Below are 20147 nucleotides of genomic sequence, written 5' to 3'. Positions count from 1 at the left end.
ATAACATAAAATGGCGAACCCTATGCACACACTTAACAAGTGAAAAGCGGATACAATGTCCTTATGTGAGAAATTCAAACCGCAGAGAAACAACAGTAATATGCAACTTAATATGTAAAGAATTTGATGTCAGTCCAAAATTCTTGGTCTCCTTGTTTATTCCAACTCAGCATATGAACAACCAGCCGACACGTGTTTCATCGCATCTTGCGAATCTTCAGGGCTGGAAATAATACAGAAAACAAGGAGCTATACTTGGGGATATGTACATTTATATGTGATCCTGAATTCCATTTCAGGTCAGCCCGTGAGACAAGCGTCATTAGGATTTTCTCATGCATAGGTTTCTGCCCCTGAGATGGTTGTTGGAAAGCATCCATAAGTGCGCTATTGTGCTCCTAATATGCTCACGCATGCCGTGCAATTGGGGTAAGACTTTGTGCACTGCGGCTCCTTGATCGATGAAGTGAATTCACATAAATATCCTCTATTTTGTTAACCAAGATTGTGCAAGGTGCCGTGCTCCACTATTGTCTATATCGGGTGTGGGGGATCATGCGTGTATTATGTGCTTGGTGACATAAATATAAATAAAATTGCAACACATACCTCCATTGGTTGTGAATTAGACCAAACGGTCTATCGTGATAAATAAATATGTGCGGATTTTAAGAAACAAGAGAGGGAAGACAATGGGAAAGAGAGAAATAGAAAGAAAGAGAGGTCGAAAAGTTAGATCTATGGACATATCTATCGTTGAAGACTACTCACTCAAATAAGCATTTATTGAAAATAATTCTAGTAGCACCCCTTATTTTTCATTACGTTATGTCCGCGTTTATCCAATTTCAGGATGTGCATTTAGTAACGACAACATAAAAATTATTATTGAACTAAGAAAAACGGAAAGCTCACCGCTCTTCCGGTGATATTTCCGACCCGGAAGGGCCCAAGACCATCCAAATGTAGTTGCAGATTGTGGTATAGTTACTGCAATAAAGTTAAAAAATATGGGGTTTGATATGTCCTCTTAATTAGAGAGAGGAATTGAAGAAGATGTTTATTTATTCTCGCTTAATGACTAATTAGTTACTATATTTGTCTGGCTACCATCTAAAAAGATGAAAAAAATCATACCAATATTATTTCTGCTAAACAATATTGTGACGTCTCCTAGCGTGTTACTATGTCAGTGCCCTGAGCATCGTAAGTTGATGCTGTTGACAAACCTAAATACTTCTACTGTGCCTTCACGTAGTAAATTCTCACTTGCTAAAGATTCTGTGTTTATCATTTCCTGTTGAAATTGTGAGGACGATCAAATTGCATGCAGCATCTATAGATTACCTCGTAAGCGAAGTGCGCTTATTCTGGGTTGCCCGGGAAAGATGTGTCTATTCAATCGATTTGGGTCTGAAAAGTAATACACATGCAGGGTATTAAACTAACTTAACGGTGATTGTGCATCAAGCCTGTTACTCGACCATCGATTCGAACTCTGATTCAAACGGCATACCTGGAAAAGACGGGGAGTCGTGGTTATTGTTTATGAAGCCTGTTCCGGACTTGGTGTCTGAAAGACAAACAATCCGGACAGGCAGATTAGGACACCTTTCGAGTTATCATAATTGGTAAGATATGCTCGGTAGGGCATAAATCTCGCCGGCAAGAAGCCATAAAGTGGCGTTACCTGTAAGCGTCTTGCCGCTTCCGTCTTCTCTCCCGGGTCTCCTTGTTCGAAGTGCGAACACGTGACCCGGAAGTGTACTGGGATTAAATACCGTTCCGCCCACTGATGGCGAAACGTCATCCATGTTAGTATTCGTTTAAAGTGATAGACGTCATGATAGAGGAAATGCTAAGAATTAAAATCTCGCATTTGTTTTGGAATTGCGTTACATTTTCCATGTGGAGAAAAGAGAAAGAAAGAGAATTGGGTGTCAATCTGTCATATGCCGTAGGTGATACTTATCTGATATATAGTGATGGTGAATTACATGCTCAGTGCACTAATCAATAGCGGTTGCTCCAAATTCTATGAACACGCTTGTGAAGATGTTACAACTCCATCGCATTTACTCGCCGCAGTGGTGGAGAAACGTGTGATGATCTCCTCCCAACCTCTCTTACACTCTACACATGTCACTGGTATTATGATTACAGGTGTTGTATCATCCAAATGCATCCTATGGCATATATAGTGGTTATGCATATTGTTTACATATTTGTATACTACACGGAAAACCCGCGTTGAACTAGAAGCCTAGTAGATACTACTATGACAAACAGCAAAATATATTGATACAGTAAAATAATACATCTGTTATTGTCTGAAATACTACGCATTAATACGTGGTAAGCTCCCTATGACAGTTATATCTACAGTATAAGTCCCATAACTTCATATGATTAATTCATTCTGTCATAGTTATTGTATCCCGTAAATGCACAGTTCTTCTGTTTTACCTAGTTTCACATTAAGAATTCAATCCCCTAGGAAGAATTGAAGCTCTGAATCGTAATTTAGGCCTAGGCCGACTGCGTACATTTTCATGATCCACATTGCCTCTGTACGTCGTAGTTTTAGTTCCCTGTTGCCTCCTCTGATACCCTGGTTTACTACATCAATACCAAAGAAGGACACACACTTCTCATTCTCAGAGTTCTGGCAACTAGCCACATGCAATGCTACAGGGTATCTGGGATCTAGTTTCATTATGGCCCTCATATGTTCCGAGATCCTGTCCTTGAGGGCACGTATGGTGCTTCCAACGTACTGTTTACCACATTTACATTGTATTATGTACACCACATATTTAGTCAGACAGTTGATATTAGATTTTATAGAGAAACATTCCCCTTTGGGATTAGAGAATTTTGTTGTCTTATGTTTGGCCCACCTACACATGGCACAGAATCCACATTTGTAGAAACCCTTGTTTTTGGAGGAGAGCCAATCTGTTGTCTGTAGACCATGGGGTACAGTGGGACTCAATCTGTTTCTGAGGGTATTCCCTCTCCTGTAGCAAATCTGGGGCCTATCTGTGATAAATGGGATTAAGGAGTTATCTTTCTTTAGTATATCCCAGTGCTTCGTCATGCTTTTTCTCAAAGTGTGATGGAGAGAATTGAATTCTGTAATCAGCCTAAGTGGGTTGTTTGTGAGCTGAGGTTGTGTTCTGGGTTGTAGCAAGTCTGTTCTTGCGGTTTTGTTGATTCTCTTTTCCGCCTGTCGGATCACATTATTAGTGTAACCTCTTTTGGAGAACCTGTTTTTCATGTCGTGTACGCAGTCTTTGAATTGGGATTCTTCACTGCAGAGCCTTCTGGCCCTAAGGAATTCACCATACGGTATAGACTTTACCTGGTGCGGGGGGTGAGAACTATCAGCATGTAATATAGAGTTACATGAGGTGGATTTTCTAAAGAGCTTGCTGTGTAAGGTGTTATTTCTCACATATAGTTCTATATCCAAAAATTCAATTCTAGTTTGACTATGTGACATGGTGAATTTAATTTCCCAAGTGTTGTTGTTCAAGTAATTGAAAAATTCCATGAGTAGTACCTCTGTGCCTGACCATAGGAGAATACAGTCATCTATGTACCTTCCCCAGAAAATTATGAAGTCAATGTACTGGGAGCCCTTGTCACCCCAGATAAGATCCGATTCCAGGTTGCCCATGAAAAGGTTAGCAAACGATGGGGAGAATTTTGACCCCATCGCTACTCCCTTCTTTTGGCGATACCATTTCTTATCAAACATAAAAAAGTTATTGTTTAACACAAGTTCCATCATTTCTGATAGCATCGCAGTATGTTGGTACAGTGAAGCTGGTCTGTTCCCCAAACATCTATTCAAAGCCAGTAGCCCCAAATCAATATTAATACTAGTGTAAAGGGACACAACGTCCATAGTCACAAGAAATGTGTCCGGTTGCCACTGGATATCTGATAAAATGCTCAGAATGTGTCTGGAGTCTTGTATATATGAAGGAAGATTGTGTACTAGGGGTCCTAGAAAAAGATCGATATATTCTGCCATCCTCTCGGTAGGACCACCTATGCCCGAGACTATTGGTCTACCCGGAGGAAAGGGCTGGTTCTTATGTACCTTGGGGAGTGTGTATAGCCATGGGTATGTAGGTCTGAAAATTTTAAGATAAAGATATTCCTGGTCATTTAGTAAACCTGATTGTTTCCATAGCAAAAGTTTCTCATTAATCTTGATTGTCAAGGGACCTATAGGATTAGATGATATAGATTCATAGCAAGTAGCGTCCGCAAGTTGGCTATGAATTTCTCCCTCGTAATCTACTTTTCGACCTCTCTTTCTTTCTATTTCTCTCTTTCCCATTGTCTTCCCTCTCTTGTTTCTTAAAATCCGCACATATTTATTTATCACGATAGACCGTTTGGTCTAATTCACAACCAATGGAGGTATGTGTTGCAATTTTATTTATATTTATGTCACCAAGCACATAATACACGCATGATCCCCCACACCCGATATAGACAATAGTGGAGCACGGCACCTTGCACAATCTTGGTTAACAAAATAGAGGATATTTATGTGAATTCACTTCATCGATCAAGGAGCCGCAGTGCACAAAGTCTTACCCCAATTGCACGGCATGCGTGAGCATATTAGGAGCACAATAGCGCACTTATGGATGCTTTCCAACAACCATCTCAGGGGCAGAAACCTATGCATGAGAAAATCCTAATGACGCTTGTCTCACGGGCTGACCTGAAATGGAATTCAGGATCACATATAAATGTACATATCCCCAAGTATAGCTCCTTGTTTTCTGTATTATTTCCAGCCCTGAAGATTCGCAAGATGCGATGAAACACGTGTCGGCTGGTTGTTCATATGCTGAGTTGGAATAAACAAGGAGACCAAGAATTTTGGACTGACATCAAATTCTTTACATATTAAGTTGCATATTACTGTTGTTTCTCTGCGGTTTGAATTTCTCACATAAGGACATTGTATCCGCTTTTCACTTGTTAAGTGTGTGCATAGGGTTCGCCATTTTAATTTATAAAGGAGTAAGTGGCGGGACCCATCCTTTTGATCAGAAGCCGCGGCCAGTGGTAATGCATGTCAGAGTGCAGAATATCAAGGCTGTGTAGTCTTGAATCAACCTCATACTGCTTTCATCCACCACCAATTACTCTCTGCACCTCTATCTCACTCTTTCGGGGTCTCTTACATTCTTGCATTCTTCCACACTGCTTATCTTTTATCTTCCTCCTGTTTCCCCCTGTTGTGTTTTTCTCTTTCTCTGGGACAAACTCCGATGGAGAAAAAATAAGTGCTGGTCCCCAAAAAGGAGACCAGCAACATCTAGCTCAAATTAAGCACAGTCTAAAACTCAGCATAACTCTTATGTGCCCTAGTAAATGTATTGTTTTATAACTGTAAAATCTGTTCATTAGCATTTGCAGTTGGTTTTCAGGCTTACCTATTCTTAATTCCTACTCTTTTTCCACCATCGTGCACTTCCTGTCTACTCTTAAAGGTTTCTTTCCATTCCTGCCTTTGCCCTCTATCTTTCCCTTGCACCATTCTCCCTTTGCTGCCTTTCTTTGCTCTCGGTCAAAGTCGGATGATGAAAAATAGGTCCTGTTGATCTGAAATGATGCCCAACACACGCAGCCACCAGCATAAATACAGCACTGAACAGTAGAGTGCCACAAGGAGAAGCATTGAAAATATTGATGTTGAAGGAAAATGAAAGAAGGAACAGGAGAACACAGTAGGAAAAGAGGAAAAAGAAAGGCACCAAGGCTGGAAGGCTAAGAAGAATGGAGGTGAAAAGAATGAAAAAAGACCAAGGGAAGACAAGGGTAAAATCTAATTGAAATAAATAGGTTTAGAAAAAGAAAACAGGATAAGTCATAGGACAATGAGAGAAAGAGTCAAAATGCACGAAAAAGAAGCAAATGGTTGGGTGAGTGGATACCGAGAATGAAGCAAGAATGAGGGAGAAGAACTGAGTGAAAAAAGCGGGTTCAAGACTGAGAAAAGGAAAACAATAAGGGGACAAAGATGGTAAAGGTGCAAGATAGATATACGTGTATGTAAGGTGTTTTATGTCAAACGTATTTGGAGACCGTGCGGTACAGAATTGTTTCCCCGCCATTTTTTTACAGGCCATCATAAAACGTGGCAATCCACAAATGTGCACAGACTGTGACAATCAAATGCCGTAAGTATTTTTTCCCAAAAAAGCTGGCACTTGACATTTTAATAAAGAGGAAGAACTTCTAGTGGAGGGCAGGACAGAATAACAAGCCGAAATTTCAAGCAGTCAGTCTGCAATAAACAAATAAGTCTTGGTGACCTCTGCAAAGGGGCACAAGGGCTTTCTGTGGTAGATAGCAGAGTCACCTCAAATGTCAAAAGCAGGGAAACACTGCAGAGGGAGTTCACCAGTGAAAGAAGTGCCATGGTGAATTTCACTGCATTAGAAGCTTTGGCACCTGCTTTACATATGCACACCTTGCTGGGGAACATTTAGCCTTTCATTCTTCAGACGCCAAAGCATGAACAACAACTGAGTGGTGTTTGAAAAATGTGTAGGTCCTTAGTATTATACATCCAGCATGTGATTGGGTAATGAAAACACTTTCCAATTTTTGTCAAGACACCATTCTCTTCGCACTATTACTGTCACTGATACTTACAGTCCTAATATTTTATATTATACATTTAAGACAATGACATGTTTCAGATAGACTACGAAACATGGTGATAAATGAAAAAAGCACACCTGCTTAAAGCGCTCGGAAAATTACAAAATACTTGTTTAGGAAAAGAGATACAATTAGTACGAAACATGTTTATTTTAGACAACATTGTATTCCTTGTTAATTCTATTGGTGTTTTTTTTTTGTGTTTACACACCCTTAGTTGTTACATTTTATCTTGCATTTGTCATGATTCACAGGTAAATTTTAATCACAACGAAGCACAATTCCTTCAGGTTTTATGTTTTGATGTTTTTACAAGTCAATGGACGACACCCTTTAATTCCATAATTTACGGCTAATCGTTCTTGTCATACATTTAATAAGCACTTGCGTTGAACAGTGCAGCACGTGGTGGATAGTGCTCACTTTTTAAAACGTTTTGAGTGCTCCAGATGATGTCCCTTTTCATGTCTAGTGTTACTGTAGCTACATTGCAACAACATTTAACCCCTTGCATGCTGCCGCGATTGGGCTGGTATATGACGGCCCCCAGCCGTCATCAGCACACGAGCGCCGTAGTGCATGATGGGTGGGGGCTGTCATCAGCATGCGAGGGGTTAAGGGATGCAAACAAAAAACGTTTTCTTAAGACTTTTCTCTCGTGTGCAGAATTGGTAGAAATGTGTCTGCTACTAAAGGGAGGCAAAACTATGGGGCATAATATCAAGGGGGTTTATCTCCGCTTTTTTGGCTTTAAAAGCCAAGAAAGCGGAGATAAAATTATCTCCCTATTACCTAGCTGTCGCTAACACCAGTTAGCGACAGCTAGTAGGAGATAGCGACCATCTTGGTCGCTATCTCCTACTAGGTGCTCATCCTAGGATCCTCCCCCTCTGCTTGGGATGACTCTTGGTGGCCTTCCGCCTCTGGGCACAGCACCCACACCCACGGACCATGCACGCAACCTTGGCTTCATCCTGGACTCATCTCTCTCAATGTCCAGGCAAGTAAACGCAGTCTCATCCTCATGCTTCAACGTACTTCGCACTCTCAAAAAGATCTTCCGTTGGATCCCCCTAGAGACAAGAAAGACTGTCACCCACGCACTGGTCACGAGTCGACTGGACTACGGCAACACACTATATGCCGGAATCACAGCAAAATTACAGAAAACACTCCAACGCATCCAAAACGCCTCAGCAAGACTCATACTAGACATCCCTCGCCAAGATCACATCACCGGACACCTAAAAGACCTACACTGGCTTCCCGTCAACAAAAGAATTACGTTCCGCCTCCTCACCCACGCACACAAGGCCCTCTACAATCTAGGACCCGAATGCCTCAACAATCGTCTATCCTTCTATAAACCCACCCGCCAACTAAGACCGTCCAATCAAGCCCTCGCCGCGGTCCCGCGCATCCGAAAATCCACCATGGGTGGCAGATCCTTCTCCTTCCTTGCCGCCAAGACCTGGAACTCACTCCCCACTCACCTCCGCCTTACTCAAAACCACATCTCCTTCAGAAAAGATCTTAAAACCTGGATATTCGACAAATAATGAACCCCTTCCCAAGCGCCTTGAGACCCTCTGGGTGAGCAGTGCGCTATATAAATACACGAACTTGAACTTGAACTATCTTGGACCCCACTTTGCATGTCAGAGAATTTTTTTTACTAATGACATGCAAAGTGGGCGTGCCAAGATGTTAGCGACTGGAAACAGTCGCTAACATCGCTATCTCCTATTACCAACTTTTGGAGATATTCACGCTAGGCGCGAATATCACCAAAAGCCAACACCTGCCCTCAGCAGTTCTTAGCCATGTTATCCAATGGGAGGTGGATAACATGGCTAAGAGCATTAGCTTGGTAATGCCTGAATATTGCTGACTTTTCAGTGATATTCATGCATTGCGGCCGATTTTTATCGCATTTGCGATAAACCTTGGTAATACCAAGGTTTATCTGCGATAAAAATCGCCGCAGGTCGACGATACATTTTTGTCTCTAACCAAGCAATAGCGATAATTATCGCTATTGCTTGGTAATATGCCCCTATATGTACGACAAGGAGATGACTTTTCCTTGTCCATCCAGAATAACTAAAGCAGAGCAAGCACTGACGAGTGACGGCTGAAAGTAAACATTTTAACAAGCCAGTGTGCTTGGTTGTCATAGTTGCTCTGCAGAGCTTTAATGCCCATAGGGGAGAAGGGACCATTGTGTGCTGTGCAAGGATGAGGACGGGCAACAGAAACCATCCCTTAGTGAAATTGCCTCAGCTGAAACAGGCACCCAAAGGAGGGACAGTTGAGAGGAATAGACCAATAGAAGGCCAGCATTGTGGATTAGCACAAGAAAAAAACAATGGCAATTGGTGGGTTTGCCCAGAGCCCATAGAAGAGGATACAACAGGTCGATCAGACTCGACCTAAAAATAACAGCAATAGAGATCTTTAGGCCAGCTTGCTTTCTGGGCGTGCTGTTCACATTTTGGATCAACCCACAAACAGCTTACATAGAGAGGCAATAGGTCAGGCCTCCTTCCCCCATTGTTTCTCTAAAAAGGTCATTCACATTTAGGATTAGGCCATATAAATTAATTTGGTGTTTCACTTGTCAGTGACCAGCGGTGAGTCTCTACGTCTTAGTCTTCATTGGGAAGATAAGCAGTGGAGCCCTTATCTGGTGAAAATGTCTTGGCCATCTCCAGTCCTGCGTCACCAAGAGCCCACCCCTGTATCCATGAATTACATGGGACTGGCGAGGCTCCTATTGCACAACTCCACATAATGAAAAAGGAAGTCAGTCATGCCTGCACACCAGACAAGGAGCACATGTAATATATTGCAGATGTCCCAAAAATAAGACACTCTTCACTAGGAAACACTCGGAAGAGAGGCACAACAGTCCACACTCAGTCAAGACACTGATTACTGGGATAGTTTTGCTTTCTGGTGTATTCAGTGGTATTGCAAGACATTTCAGTCGGCAGAGGTGCCAACTAGATATGGATTTTAAATGACGGTATACACATGTCAGTGAATAAGGGAAACTAATTTACTTTGAAGGCCTTGCTAGGAGTATCCATTTATAACTGGTTCACATTCTAAAGGATTTGAAGGTTTTTGGGATATTGAAAGGAATGCAGTAGCGGCCAGCACAGATCGAGAGTGGTAAGGCAGACGGGCGTGGGGTGACGGTTGATGGGGGTTATGTAAAAAAAACATTTTAAAATGTACCTTCTCTGCGCTTTCCCGTACTTCTTCCTACTCTCTCATCTCTGGGGCCTGAACAGGAAGCAGCCAGGCCCCCTCCCCTAAGCCAATCACAATGCTGCGATGCAACATTGTGATTGGTCTGAGCATTGTGGATTGGCGCTCAACCAGGGAATGGGGGCTTGGGCATGTTCTCCATTCAGCATGTAATGCAGCCTGCATAGAGAACATGCAAAATGTACATGACTGTTTTGGACAGCACCATAGGGTTGCCCAAACAGTAATTTCGCACTTGGAGGGGGCAAACCACTTCTCCCCAGCTCTAAGAGCAGAGCAGCCCTGCCCCTGCAAAGCTGCGCAGCAGGAACAAATACAATGATAATAATCTTTCTTTCTTTGCTTTGCAGGCAGTTGGGCAGAGGAGCAGCCACTGAAGTAATGATAACAAACTGCGCCTCATATTTACAAATAAATCAGGCAACGCAGCACAGCAAGTGAAGCTTCTGTGCTCTGTGAATGGAGAGTGCAGAACAGAACCACATCTACAAAGAACTGCCACTGTTTTGCTCTCTCCCTGCGTTAGCATACTTTATGCTGGCATGCACCAAAATGAACACGGTTACACAACAGTGCAAGGTTAGCTGCATTTTGCTTAGCATAGTTTTTGAGCAGGAAGTGGTCTCTTACTTAATGCAGCAGACATGCAACGAGGAAAAAACTAGGAGAAATACAAATATTTCTACTCGTTAAATTTAGGGTCAAATTCCGATCTCGGCCAGAAGGGCTACAAATCCAAGCGAGTCCGTTTCGTAGAGTCGATTTATGACCGACTCCTACGATTTTTCTGACTGACTCCTACCGCTGTACAGGCAAGCAAGTACGATGCATGGGAAACCTCGTGCTGCGACCAACTCGTACCCGTCAGCACAGCCTTCCGAGCGACTCAAAGATGACCGACACATACAGCGCAATGGGTTTGATTCCCGAGTGACCAAGTATGATGCGCGCATCGAGCAGCCAGATCGAGTCGGTGCCTCCAACTCGAAAAAGCTACGGGAAGCGGACTTCAGGGGTCCGTAGCAGGCCCCTTTACCTTGGGCCCTACGACTTGGTCACTGGAGGGAGCCAAGGGTCCCCCCTACACATGCATGCATGGTGCAGGGGAGACCGGGGCGTCCCTGCGATAGGGGGCACACTTCTCCGAGAAGTGCGTTTTTCTCAAAGGGAGCCTATGTACGCACCATACAACAGGCTCCCATTGACTTCAGTGGGTCTCTGAGCAACCCGAGTCCATCAGGGCTGCATCACATCATACTTAGTCGCTCACAGTCCAGCAGCCTCAGTCGCTTGGAAAGCTCTATGGGTGCGAGTCAGCCGAAGGTCTTCCCGAGCGAGATCGGGTTCAGCCCCTTAGAATTATAGAGACAATAAATGTACCTTTTTGTACAATCTCAAAATGAGAGTATGCAGACCCACACAGGAATTAGAAAATACTTTCAGATGTGTGCCATATTCCTTCAGTAAGGAATAACTCTTTCTGCTTTCCTGTGCAGACTGTTCTAATGATGTGGTAACAATAGAGAAGATTGGGGAGTGATACACATACCTAGCTGAATCACCTTCAAGTTGGCATTCTTGACGGCAAGTTCATTCAAGGTCTGAAAGATATAAGAAAGTAAAAGTTAATGTTGTAATGATATATAAATGTATGACAAGTTGGCAAAACAAGTTATTTTTCTCTTTCTATCATACTTTACGACATTTCCTTAGCTTTCAATTTTTTTTCATATGTTTGCTCTCAGCCACAAAATGAATATTTTCTTTTTGTGAGCTGCCTTCCACTTTTCAAAATAGTTTATTTTAAAAGAAACATGTTGACACAGGGGAAAAAAGCCAATGCGTAGTTTGGAGGTGAGTGGCACTCAGTGCACAAGAACATTATTTAAAAGCACAGCTACACAAATATGATGTTTACATGTGATGTCTGCGGCGGGTCTGATTCAGTCGGTAGTAGAGCCGACTCATCAGGCCGGCCATACACTAGACGGGATATTTTCTAGTAATCCTGACCTGACATTCTTGAATGCGGAACCTCTCCTTTGGACTGACCATCGAGTGGTGCTGTTTTCCATTTTAAGCCCGCGGATTAAGTCGGCTCTGGGTGAGGGGCAGGCAAGTAGGATGTGTAGGGCGTGGAAAAATATCGACGGGACTGCTCTGGAGGAGCTGCTCCTGGCCACCGGCCCGGCCCTGCCGGCGGAGGTAGATATAGCCACCGCCAAGTATACGGAGTGGATTAATGAGGCCTGTCTTAAATTAGCCCCTCCTAAGAGATGTAGACCCACCAGGTTGGCTCCTTCTGCCCCCTGGTATACCAATGCGCTTAGAGAGGCCAAAGTAATATGCAAAAAACTAGAGCGGACCTGGCGAGCTAATTATTCGGAGATTGACAAAGAGAGACTGAAAATGGGCCAAAGGGCCTACAAAGAAGACATTAGAAAAGCCAAGAGTGTCTATTTCTCGGAGCGAATCGAGAATGCCAAAAACTCATCTAAGGAACTTTTTGAGACAGTGGCAAGTTTGGCCTCTCCTAAATCCGTGACTGCGCCGCCTAATTTAGAACTTTGCGAATCCCTAGCAAGTTTTTTTCTGAGCAAAGTCCAGCTGATCTTTACTTCTCTGGAACCTCTGGTGGCTCAGAGTCTCTTAGAGATGCCCCACGGGAATAGTCCGGCTGGACACCCGGGAGCTAAATTTGTTACTTTTGAGCCAGTCGGGACAGATGAGGTATTGAAACTTCTGTTGGCCACTAAATCGGGCTCACCTGAAGACCCCTGCCCGACCGCAATTGCAAAGTTAGCAGCAGTCCCTATTGCGGGCCACTTGGCCAGCATCTACAATCTAATGTTCGAGAGAGGAGAGTTTCCTAAACTATGGAAAAGGGGCCTCAATTCACCCACTTCTTAAAAAACCCTCCCTTGATATGGTAGATCCCAACAGCTACAGGCCAATTTCCAGGTTGCCTCTACCAGCTAAAATGGTTGAGAAAATCATGAACTCCCAGCTCTGCTCTTTCCTGCGTAAATCCAAGGGCCTGGATCCTGCTCAGCATGGGTTTAGGGAGGGTCACAGTACCGAGACCGCTCTCATAAAATCTACAGAGGAGGTCCGGAAGGTACTTGATGAAGGTGGCCAGGCAGTGCTGATCCTTCTGGACCTGTCGGCAGCCTTCGATACGGTCCACCATGCTTTGCTGGTGGATCGATTGGAGGGCTGCGGGGTCCAGGGTCAAGCACTTAATACCCTGAAAGCCTTTTTAACAGACCGGGCACAAGTGGTGGCGATGGGGGAGTTCGAATCAACACCTTTTCAACTCCCAGGGGGGGTCCTGCAGGGCTCCTCCTTAAGCCCCACTTTATTCAACATCTATGTATCATCCCTTGCCCCGGTGATTAGATCCTTTGGATTTGAGCTAACATCTTACGCGGACGACACCCAGATTGTGGTCTCAGTGCTCCCTGGGACAGAGGTGGGTGTGGCAGGCAGGTTTCAGGACTGTATGTCTGCAGTCAGCTCCTGGATGGCTAAAAGCTGTTTAAAACTCAACTCCTCCAAGACAGAGGTGCTCATCTTTGGGTCAAATACCAGTTTGTGGGGTCCTAGCTGGTGGCCCACTGACATGGGACCACCACCTTGCCCGGCCTCGAAGGTGAAGAATCTTGGTGTCATTATTGATAATAAACTCTCCTTCAAACCCCAAGTCAATGCTTTGAGCTCCTCCATACATTGGACTTTGAAAATTATTAGGAAGATCCTCCCCTTCCTACCAGAGGGAAGCAGAAAGACGGTGGTGACTGCTCTTATACTTTCACGCATTGATTACTGCAATGGTCTCCTCATTGAGGCACAACAGGGGGTGCTCAATAAACTCCAGGTCCTACAGAATGCGGCTGCCCGCCTGATTGGGGGACTGCCCAAATTTTCCTCGGTTACCAAGGAGCTCGAGAAGTTGCACTGGCTCCCGGTGCGGAAGCGGATTCTGTTCAGGGCCCTCTGTATAGTCTTCAAGGCTCTACATGGTCTTGGTCCCCAGTTTCTTCAGGACCGCTTTCAATGGTACAGACCAGGGAGACAACTTAGGTCGGCCAACCTAGGGCTGGTCAAAACGACCCGGATCAGGAAGATGCGTTGGGGCGGAAGGAGTTTCTTTAGGGGAGCAGAGGTGGTATGGAATTCCCTCCCTCTTTCCCTTAAACAGAATGAGAATCTGCTGGCATTCAGAAGGGATCTAAAAACATGGCTCTTTTCCTCTTAGGTCCTGTAGCTTTCCCCTATGGATTATCACTTCAGCGCCAGGACACCGACTGGTAACAGCGCGCTTTATAAGTGTTATAATAAATAAATAAATAAATACATGTACAATACGTTACCAATGTATAATTTAGTTACTAAACACAAATGCAATTTTAAAAAGTTATTTATCTCCGTGTAATTTCAAAAGCCAGTCAGTAAAAGATTCTTTATGCGAATAATAAAAGCCATAAACGCACAAAGATACAAATAAATGTACCAGGAACAGTTATTAAAACAAGAAATTTAAGGACCATAAATACTTGACAGGTACAATTTGCACATAGACATTTTCCTAAAACCATATTCACAAAAATAGAATAAAGATATGACTCATTATTAAAAAACAACACTATGACAGTTCAGCATATAAAACTCATCAGGTAAAATGCTTATACATTTCATCAAATAGGGTGCAAATTCAGCTGAACAGAAAGCGTCTTTCTCCTAATTCTTATAGCACCTGAGAAGAAGCTAGCAACTCCAAGGCAAACCATGGGCGAGAAAAGCATCTGCAGGTATAATAATGCTGGCCTTGCCTGGGCAAAATGACATGAGCTCAATAGCAGAAGAATGTATTTTTTCCACAGAGAGACATAAAGTTCGCAAAACAAAGTAAAGTGCAAAGCGTCCTGGTCGGAAAAGTTGTCACATGGACATGGCCTTGAATGCCCAGAAAGCCGTTCCGAAAGGCTAGGAACCAGTGAATAAGATTCAATCTGAATCTGGTTAGCAAAAAGCAGTGATGAACATTATTGACAAGAGACAGGTAGGGGTGCGCCTGTGGGCCTGGACTAAGGGTGATGTAATTTCTCACCATGGGCTTAGAAGTCTCTACACCCTCTCCGTCCTCTTGCCGCCAAGCCAGAAACTGATGCTTAATCTTCCTGATGTCAATAGGTCTTGAAGGTTTGGGGTTAGTGTACAAGTCAGAGTGGCATAGTCCTCTCATCTGCTCCGATGTTGTACCTTAGCCATGGGATACGCAAAGTCCCTTAGAGAGCAATGCAGTCCACTATGACAACTTGATTCAAGGTGGAGACTGGGAACAACCAAATTCTCAGCCATAGTACTAAAGGCACGACTGCAGTGTGATCGAAGATGTATCCTGTTGGACTTGGCCCTTCTGGCAGGTTCACCCCTAAACTTTTTGCTTTTAATGGTGACCTGGTGATGGAGATTTTTGGTTTCTGCGCACTTTCACTGTGTCCCAGTGGAAAGTGCGTGCGCACTCTGAGTGCATGTGGTGAGATAGGCCTGCCCTCCCATAGGAATGCATGGGGAATGTATGTGTCCGTGGTAGTTCCTGATGCGTGGGGTGTGCAGGCTCGAGTCTGGTATGTGCGGACTCGTGTGATTGAATGCTGCGCAATGATGTATGCGGCGTGTATGTGTCTAGTGTGGAAGTGCCACTTCTAGACATGGGTGTGCATGTGCAGTGAGTGTGCTGGTGTGTGATTGGATGGATCTGGCTGGTGAGCCCGGCTCCAGGAGTCTGGATGGGTCTGACCGGTGGTGAGTGGAGAGATTAGCATGTGTGGTGAGAGGGAGTGGTGCATCTGGGACCTGAATAGGGCTGGGCTTCCCCACACAATGCAAAGTACTCCAAAACCAGCTGCGACTAGTTTCTCCCCCACCCTGCACCCTGAGACAAAGGGATTTGATGTAAAAAAAGGGGCTGTGTCCCCTTGCAAAATGTTCTCTTCCAGGATCCTATCTGAGGGGGGCTGCTGCTGCTGGGCGCCAGGAGGACCGCCACTTGGACTGCCTCCCTGTCTGGAGGCCCAGTGAGCTGGCTCTGGGCCCAGCCTTGCCCCCCTGCCTACCTAAAGAACTTTGCTGGATCTGGACCTTGCCTCTAGCGCTTGGGAGCGCTTTGTGTTGCTTATAGCGCCTGGGAGCGCTTTATTTTGGCCCCCAGCGCTCAATAGCACTTTACTTTGCTTCTAGCGCCTGGGAGCGCTTGTATCTGGCCCTAAAGCGCTTGGGAGCGCTTTATTTTCCTCACACGAGCGCTGGGAGCATTTTATTTGTAAAGGCCGGTGCCCACCCAGCATTGTCCACGTCCGAGGGTGCCCACCCCTCGCTTTGCCCGGTAAATTGACCCCGAGATTGTCCCCGCCGCCGCTCGGCCCGCAGCAGGAAGTCAGGCAGGCCGGGGGCGGGAATAGGGGACAACCGGAAGCAGAAGAGACAAGCCGAAAGCCGGAAGCAGCCGGGAACCGAGGCCGCGCTCCGGGGCCTGGAGGAGAAGGGAACCAGCCCCAGGCAGCGCCAGCTTCAAGGAACCCAGGCGGGTGCCCACCCCGCACTGGGATGGGATTGGAGAGGCGCCGTGTCCGGAGAGAGCCCCGAGGAGCGGGAGCTCTCAGAGAAGTGGTCAGCTCGAGCGGGACTCCTGCAGTGAGGGAGTCCCCTGCCCCCATCTGGAGAAGTCCTGCCACCGCAGAGAGAGGAAACGTCCCAGAGGAAACAGCCCGGTGAGTGTCATCAGGCTTGGGGGAGCTGCGGGCAGGTTCAGAGTGCCGGGAGGAGGCACAGTTGTCTGTAGGGCCTCGCGGGCTCCGGGTGGGGGGGGTCATTGTCTCTTGAGTCCAAGAAGGACTCCAACGAAGGGGGCACATTGGGGCATTTTTGGTTTATGCCCTGTCTGTCGAGGCTCCAGCAATCCCAGAGGCAGTTTCCTTTTTGCCCAGAGCGGCCCCGGTTGACAGAGGGCCGCTCCAACGACAGGGGCCTTTGTAATTAGGAGCCCCAAGGCCCCCCTGTGCCATTCCGTTGTTCAGAGCCCACGAGAGGCTCCACCGAGTGAGGGGGCATTTGTGTATTTAGAGCCTGCGGGCTCCAACGCTGATCTGGGGGCATTTTATTGAGTTCTACAGCTGCCCAGCACTTAGTGGGCAGCTGCTACGTTTAGGCTCCCCTGACTTTGGGACACAGGGCGTCCTAGCCCCTGCGAGGCCACTTGGCCTAGGGACAGTCACAGGTGGTGACTAATGTGATTTCTGCGCAATTGTGCTTACACCTCTGAATGTATGTTTATGCATCATGTGTAATGTGCCTATACCCCTAAATGTATAGTGATACTTAGGTGGTTGTTCTTTCTAGTACAGGTGTGCTAGTGTGGTACTTACCTGTTCCCAGTGATTACTGGGTGTGTGCTCTATTTTGTGCTACAGTAATTTTATATTCTATGTTCTAAGTGCCAATTTCTAACAGTATTTCTAGTTCTAAAAGTGCTGATTCCTGACAGTGGTCCATGTGGTCCGGTCTTGTACATATCCCCTGTAAATTCTGCCCGTGCCTGTTGTCACATTGTAAAGTGTGTGGTTTTATCTAATGTGTTTTGGTGTAATGCAAAGGCTATTTTTATACATAATCTTGTGTGGAGTTTCCTTTGTGATGGGCCTTGGGTGTTGTTGCTGGGGGTGCGCGCGCAAACCCTTAACTCACATTGCCTCTGAGTTTAGCCTTACTGCTCATGCTACGTTACAAAGGGGGTGAGCAGGGGTTATCTTGGCGTGTAACTCCCTTGCCCTGACGTGGAAGTGGTGGTCTCTGACTGACTTTGGCGCAAGCCCTGGCCAGCCAGGGATCCCATTGCTAACATATCCCATGCCAAGCTCCTCATGCAACGTGAAGGCGGGGATGCAGGGGGGACAGCGAGCACCCTGCGCAAAATTATATTTTCCACCACTTGCAAGTCTTTCACATCCTTATACCCCCACTCATTGCATCCATAGGAGGTCATGGAAATACATTTTTCTCTATACTCTTTTAGCGGTGCAAGAACAGTCTTTGTTCCCAGTATTTTTCAGAAGTCCATGGAAGCCCCCACTGCCCTTGCCAGTACATTCTGTTTGTGTGCTCTTTAAACAACCCACGACCCATTCTCTTCAAACAAGACACCTGAGTAGGGAAAGGTTGGAAATTTAGCTAACTCTGCCCGTTGCAGGAAAACGTACATCTAGCAGCCTTCTTAGTGCCAATTGTTATAGTATGTGATTTGGAGAAATTGGTTGCAAGGTCAATCAAGTCCATAAAATCTACAAAAGTATCTAAAAGTTTTTGAAGGCCTACACCTATCCTGGCAAACAACACTGCATCACCTACATATAGAAGTGCGGGTATGAGTTTAAAGCCAGCTCTCGGGATGTCTTTGCTGATCGCTGAAGGAATGTCCCCTAGCTTGTTAATATACAGCGTGAACAGCAGGGGAGCCAGGATACACCCCTGCCTGACCCCTTTCTTGACATCCCAAGAAGCTGACACACAACCATCCTCATTATATCTCACCGCAGCCTTGGTGTTGTTATGGGCAAAGAGTAGAAAAACAACTAGGTCTACCTCCAGACCCAAAGGGTGGGAAGTAATATCTTTTAAATTAATTAATAGGGTGTTGTTAAGTGATATTACTTTATTAATGTTAAATTAGTTATGGAAATTGTGTAATGATTTTTATGGTGTGGGTTGTGGTGTTTATTGAGGTAGAGGGTGGAAAGTAATTAATGTTGAATTAATTGATAATTTGTTGATCATTAATATTAATTCATCAATTCATAAATATTTATGGTAATTGTTTATTTTTCTTTTGTGTGTGGGTTTCGGTTTTATAGGGGTAACTTGTTTTTTAATTAATTATATTTCTTTAATTGATAATTAATTATTTTAATTATTGAGGTACATGGTTCTTTAAATTTAGATGTGTGTTGTGAATTGTGTGGTTTTAAAGGGTAGGAAATAAAAAAGATTACATTTTATTTAATATTTAATGTTTTTAATTATAAATGGTTTCTATTAAAAATAGTTATTAATGTGTAAATTATTTTTAAATATTTTAAGAAAATCTTTCTACGTATTTGTTAGATCTTTTTAACATTATAATTTGTTTTATCTTTTTTAAAGTTTTAAATATTTTTATATATGTTTTCTTTTTTTGTTTTATTTAAATCTTTTGTGTTGTAGTTGATATTTTTGTATGTTTTTAATTTTGAACTGATTCCTAATGAAAATATACATTTTTTACCTCTCTGCTATCCAACACTTTCCCTACTGTTGCAATCACTGGAGTGAAAATAGTAATTTTTACCCCTCTGCTATCCAACACTTTTCCTACTGTTGCACTCACTGGAATGGGAATAGTAATTTTAACCCCTCCGCTATCCAACACTTTTCCTACTGTTGCACTCACTGAAGTGGGAATAGTAATTTTTACCCCTCCGCTATCCAACACTTTCCCTACTGTTGCACTCACTGGAGTGGGAATAGTAAGTTTTACCCCTCTGCTATCCAACATTTTCCCTTCTGTTGCACTCACTGAAGTGGGAATAGTAAGTTTTACCCCTCCGCTATCCAACACTTTCCCTACTGTTGCACTCACTGGAATGGGAATAGTAATTTTAACCCCTCCGCTATCCAACACTTTTCCTACTGTTGCACTCACTTAAGTGGGAATAGTAATTTTTACCCCTTCGCTATCCAACACTTTCCCTACTGTTGCACTCACTAGAGTGGAAATAGTAAGTTTTACCCCTCTGCTATCCAACATTTTCCCTACTGTTGCACTCACTGAAGTGGGAATAGTAAGTTTTACCCCTCCGCTAGCCAACACTTTCCCTACTGTTGCACTCACTGGAGTGGGAATAGTAATTCCCTCCGCTATCTAACACTTTCCCTACTGTTGCTCTCACTGGAGTAGGAATAGTTATTTTTACCCCTCTGCTATCCTACACTTTCTATACTGTTGCACTTACTAGAGTGGGAAAAATAAGTTTTACCCCTCCGCTATCCAACACTTTCCCTACTGCTGCACTCACTGGAGTGGAAATAGTATTTTTTACCCCTTCGCTATCCAACATTTTCCCTACTGTTGCGCT

General features: G+C 44.4%; 1 protein-coding gene across 1 annotated transcript in view; it reads right to left on the bottom strand.

Moving 5' to 3' along the window:
- Positions 1-20147, bottom strand: part of LOC144798554 (C-signal-like) — a 720501-nt gene that overhangs the window by 459006 nt on the left and 241348 nt on the right. Inside the window, exon 2 of the mRNA XM_078669489.1 lies at positions 11528-11579. Coding sequence (XP_078525615.1) covers positions 11528-11579 — 52 coding nt within the window. The remainder of the gene's footprint in view (positions 1-11527; positions 11580-20147) is intronic.

This window comes from Lissotriton helveticus, chromosome 12, assembly GCF_964261635.1.
Source record: "Lissotriton helveticus chromosome 12, aLisHel1.1, whole genome shotgun sequence".
NCBI lineage: Eukaryota > Metazoa > Chordata > Amphibia > Caudata > Salamandridae > Lissotriton > Lissotriton helveticus.
Note: the sequence above shows the minus strand (reverse complement) of the source record. Positions and strands in the feature narration are given on the sequence as shown.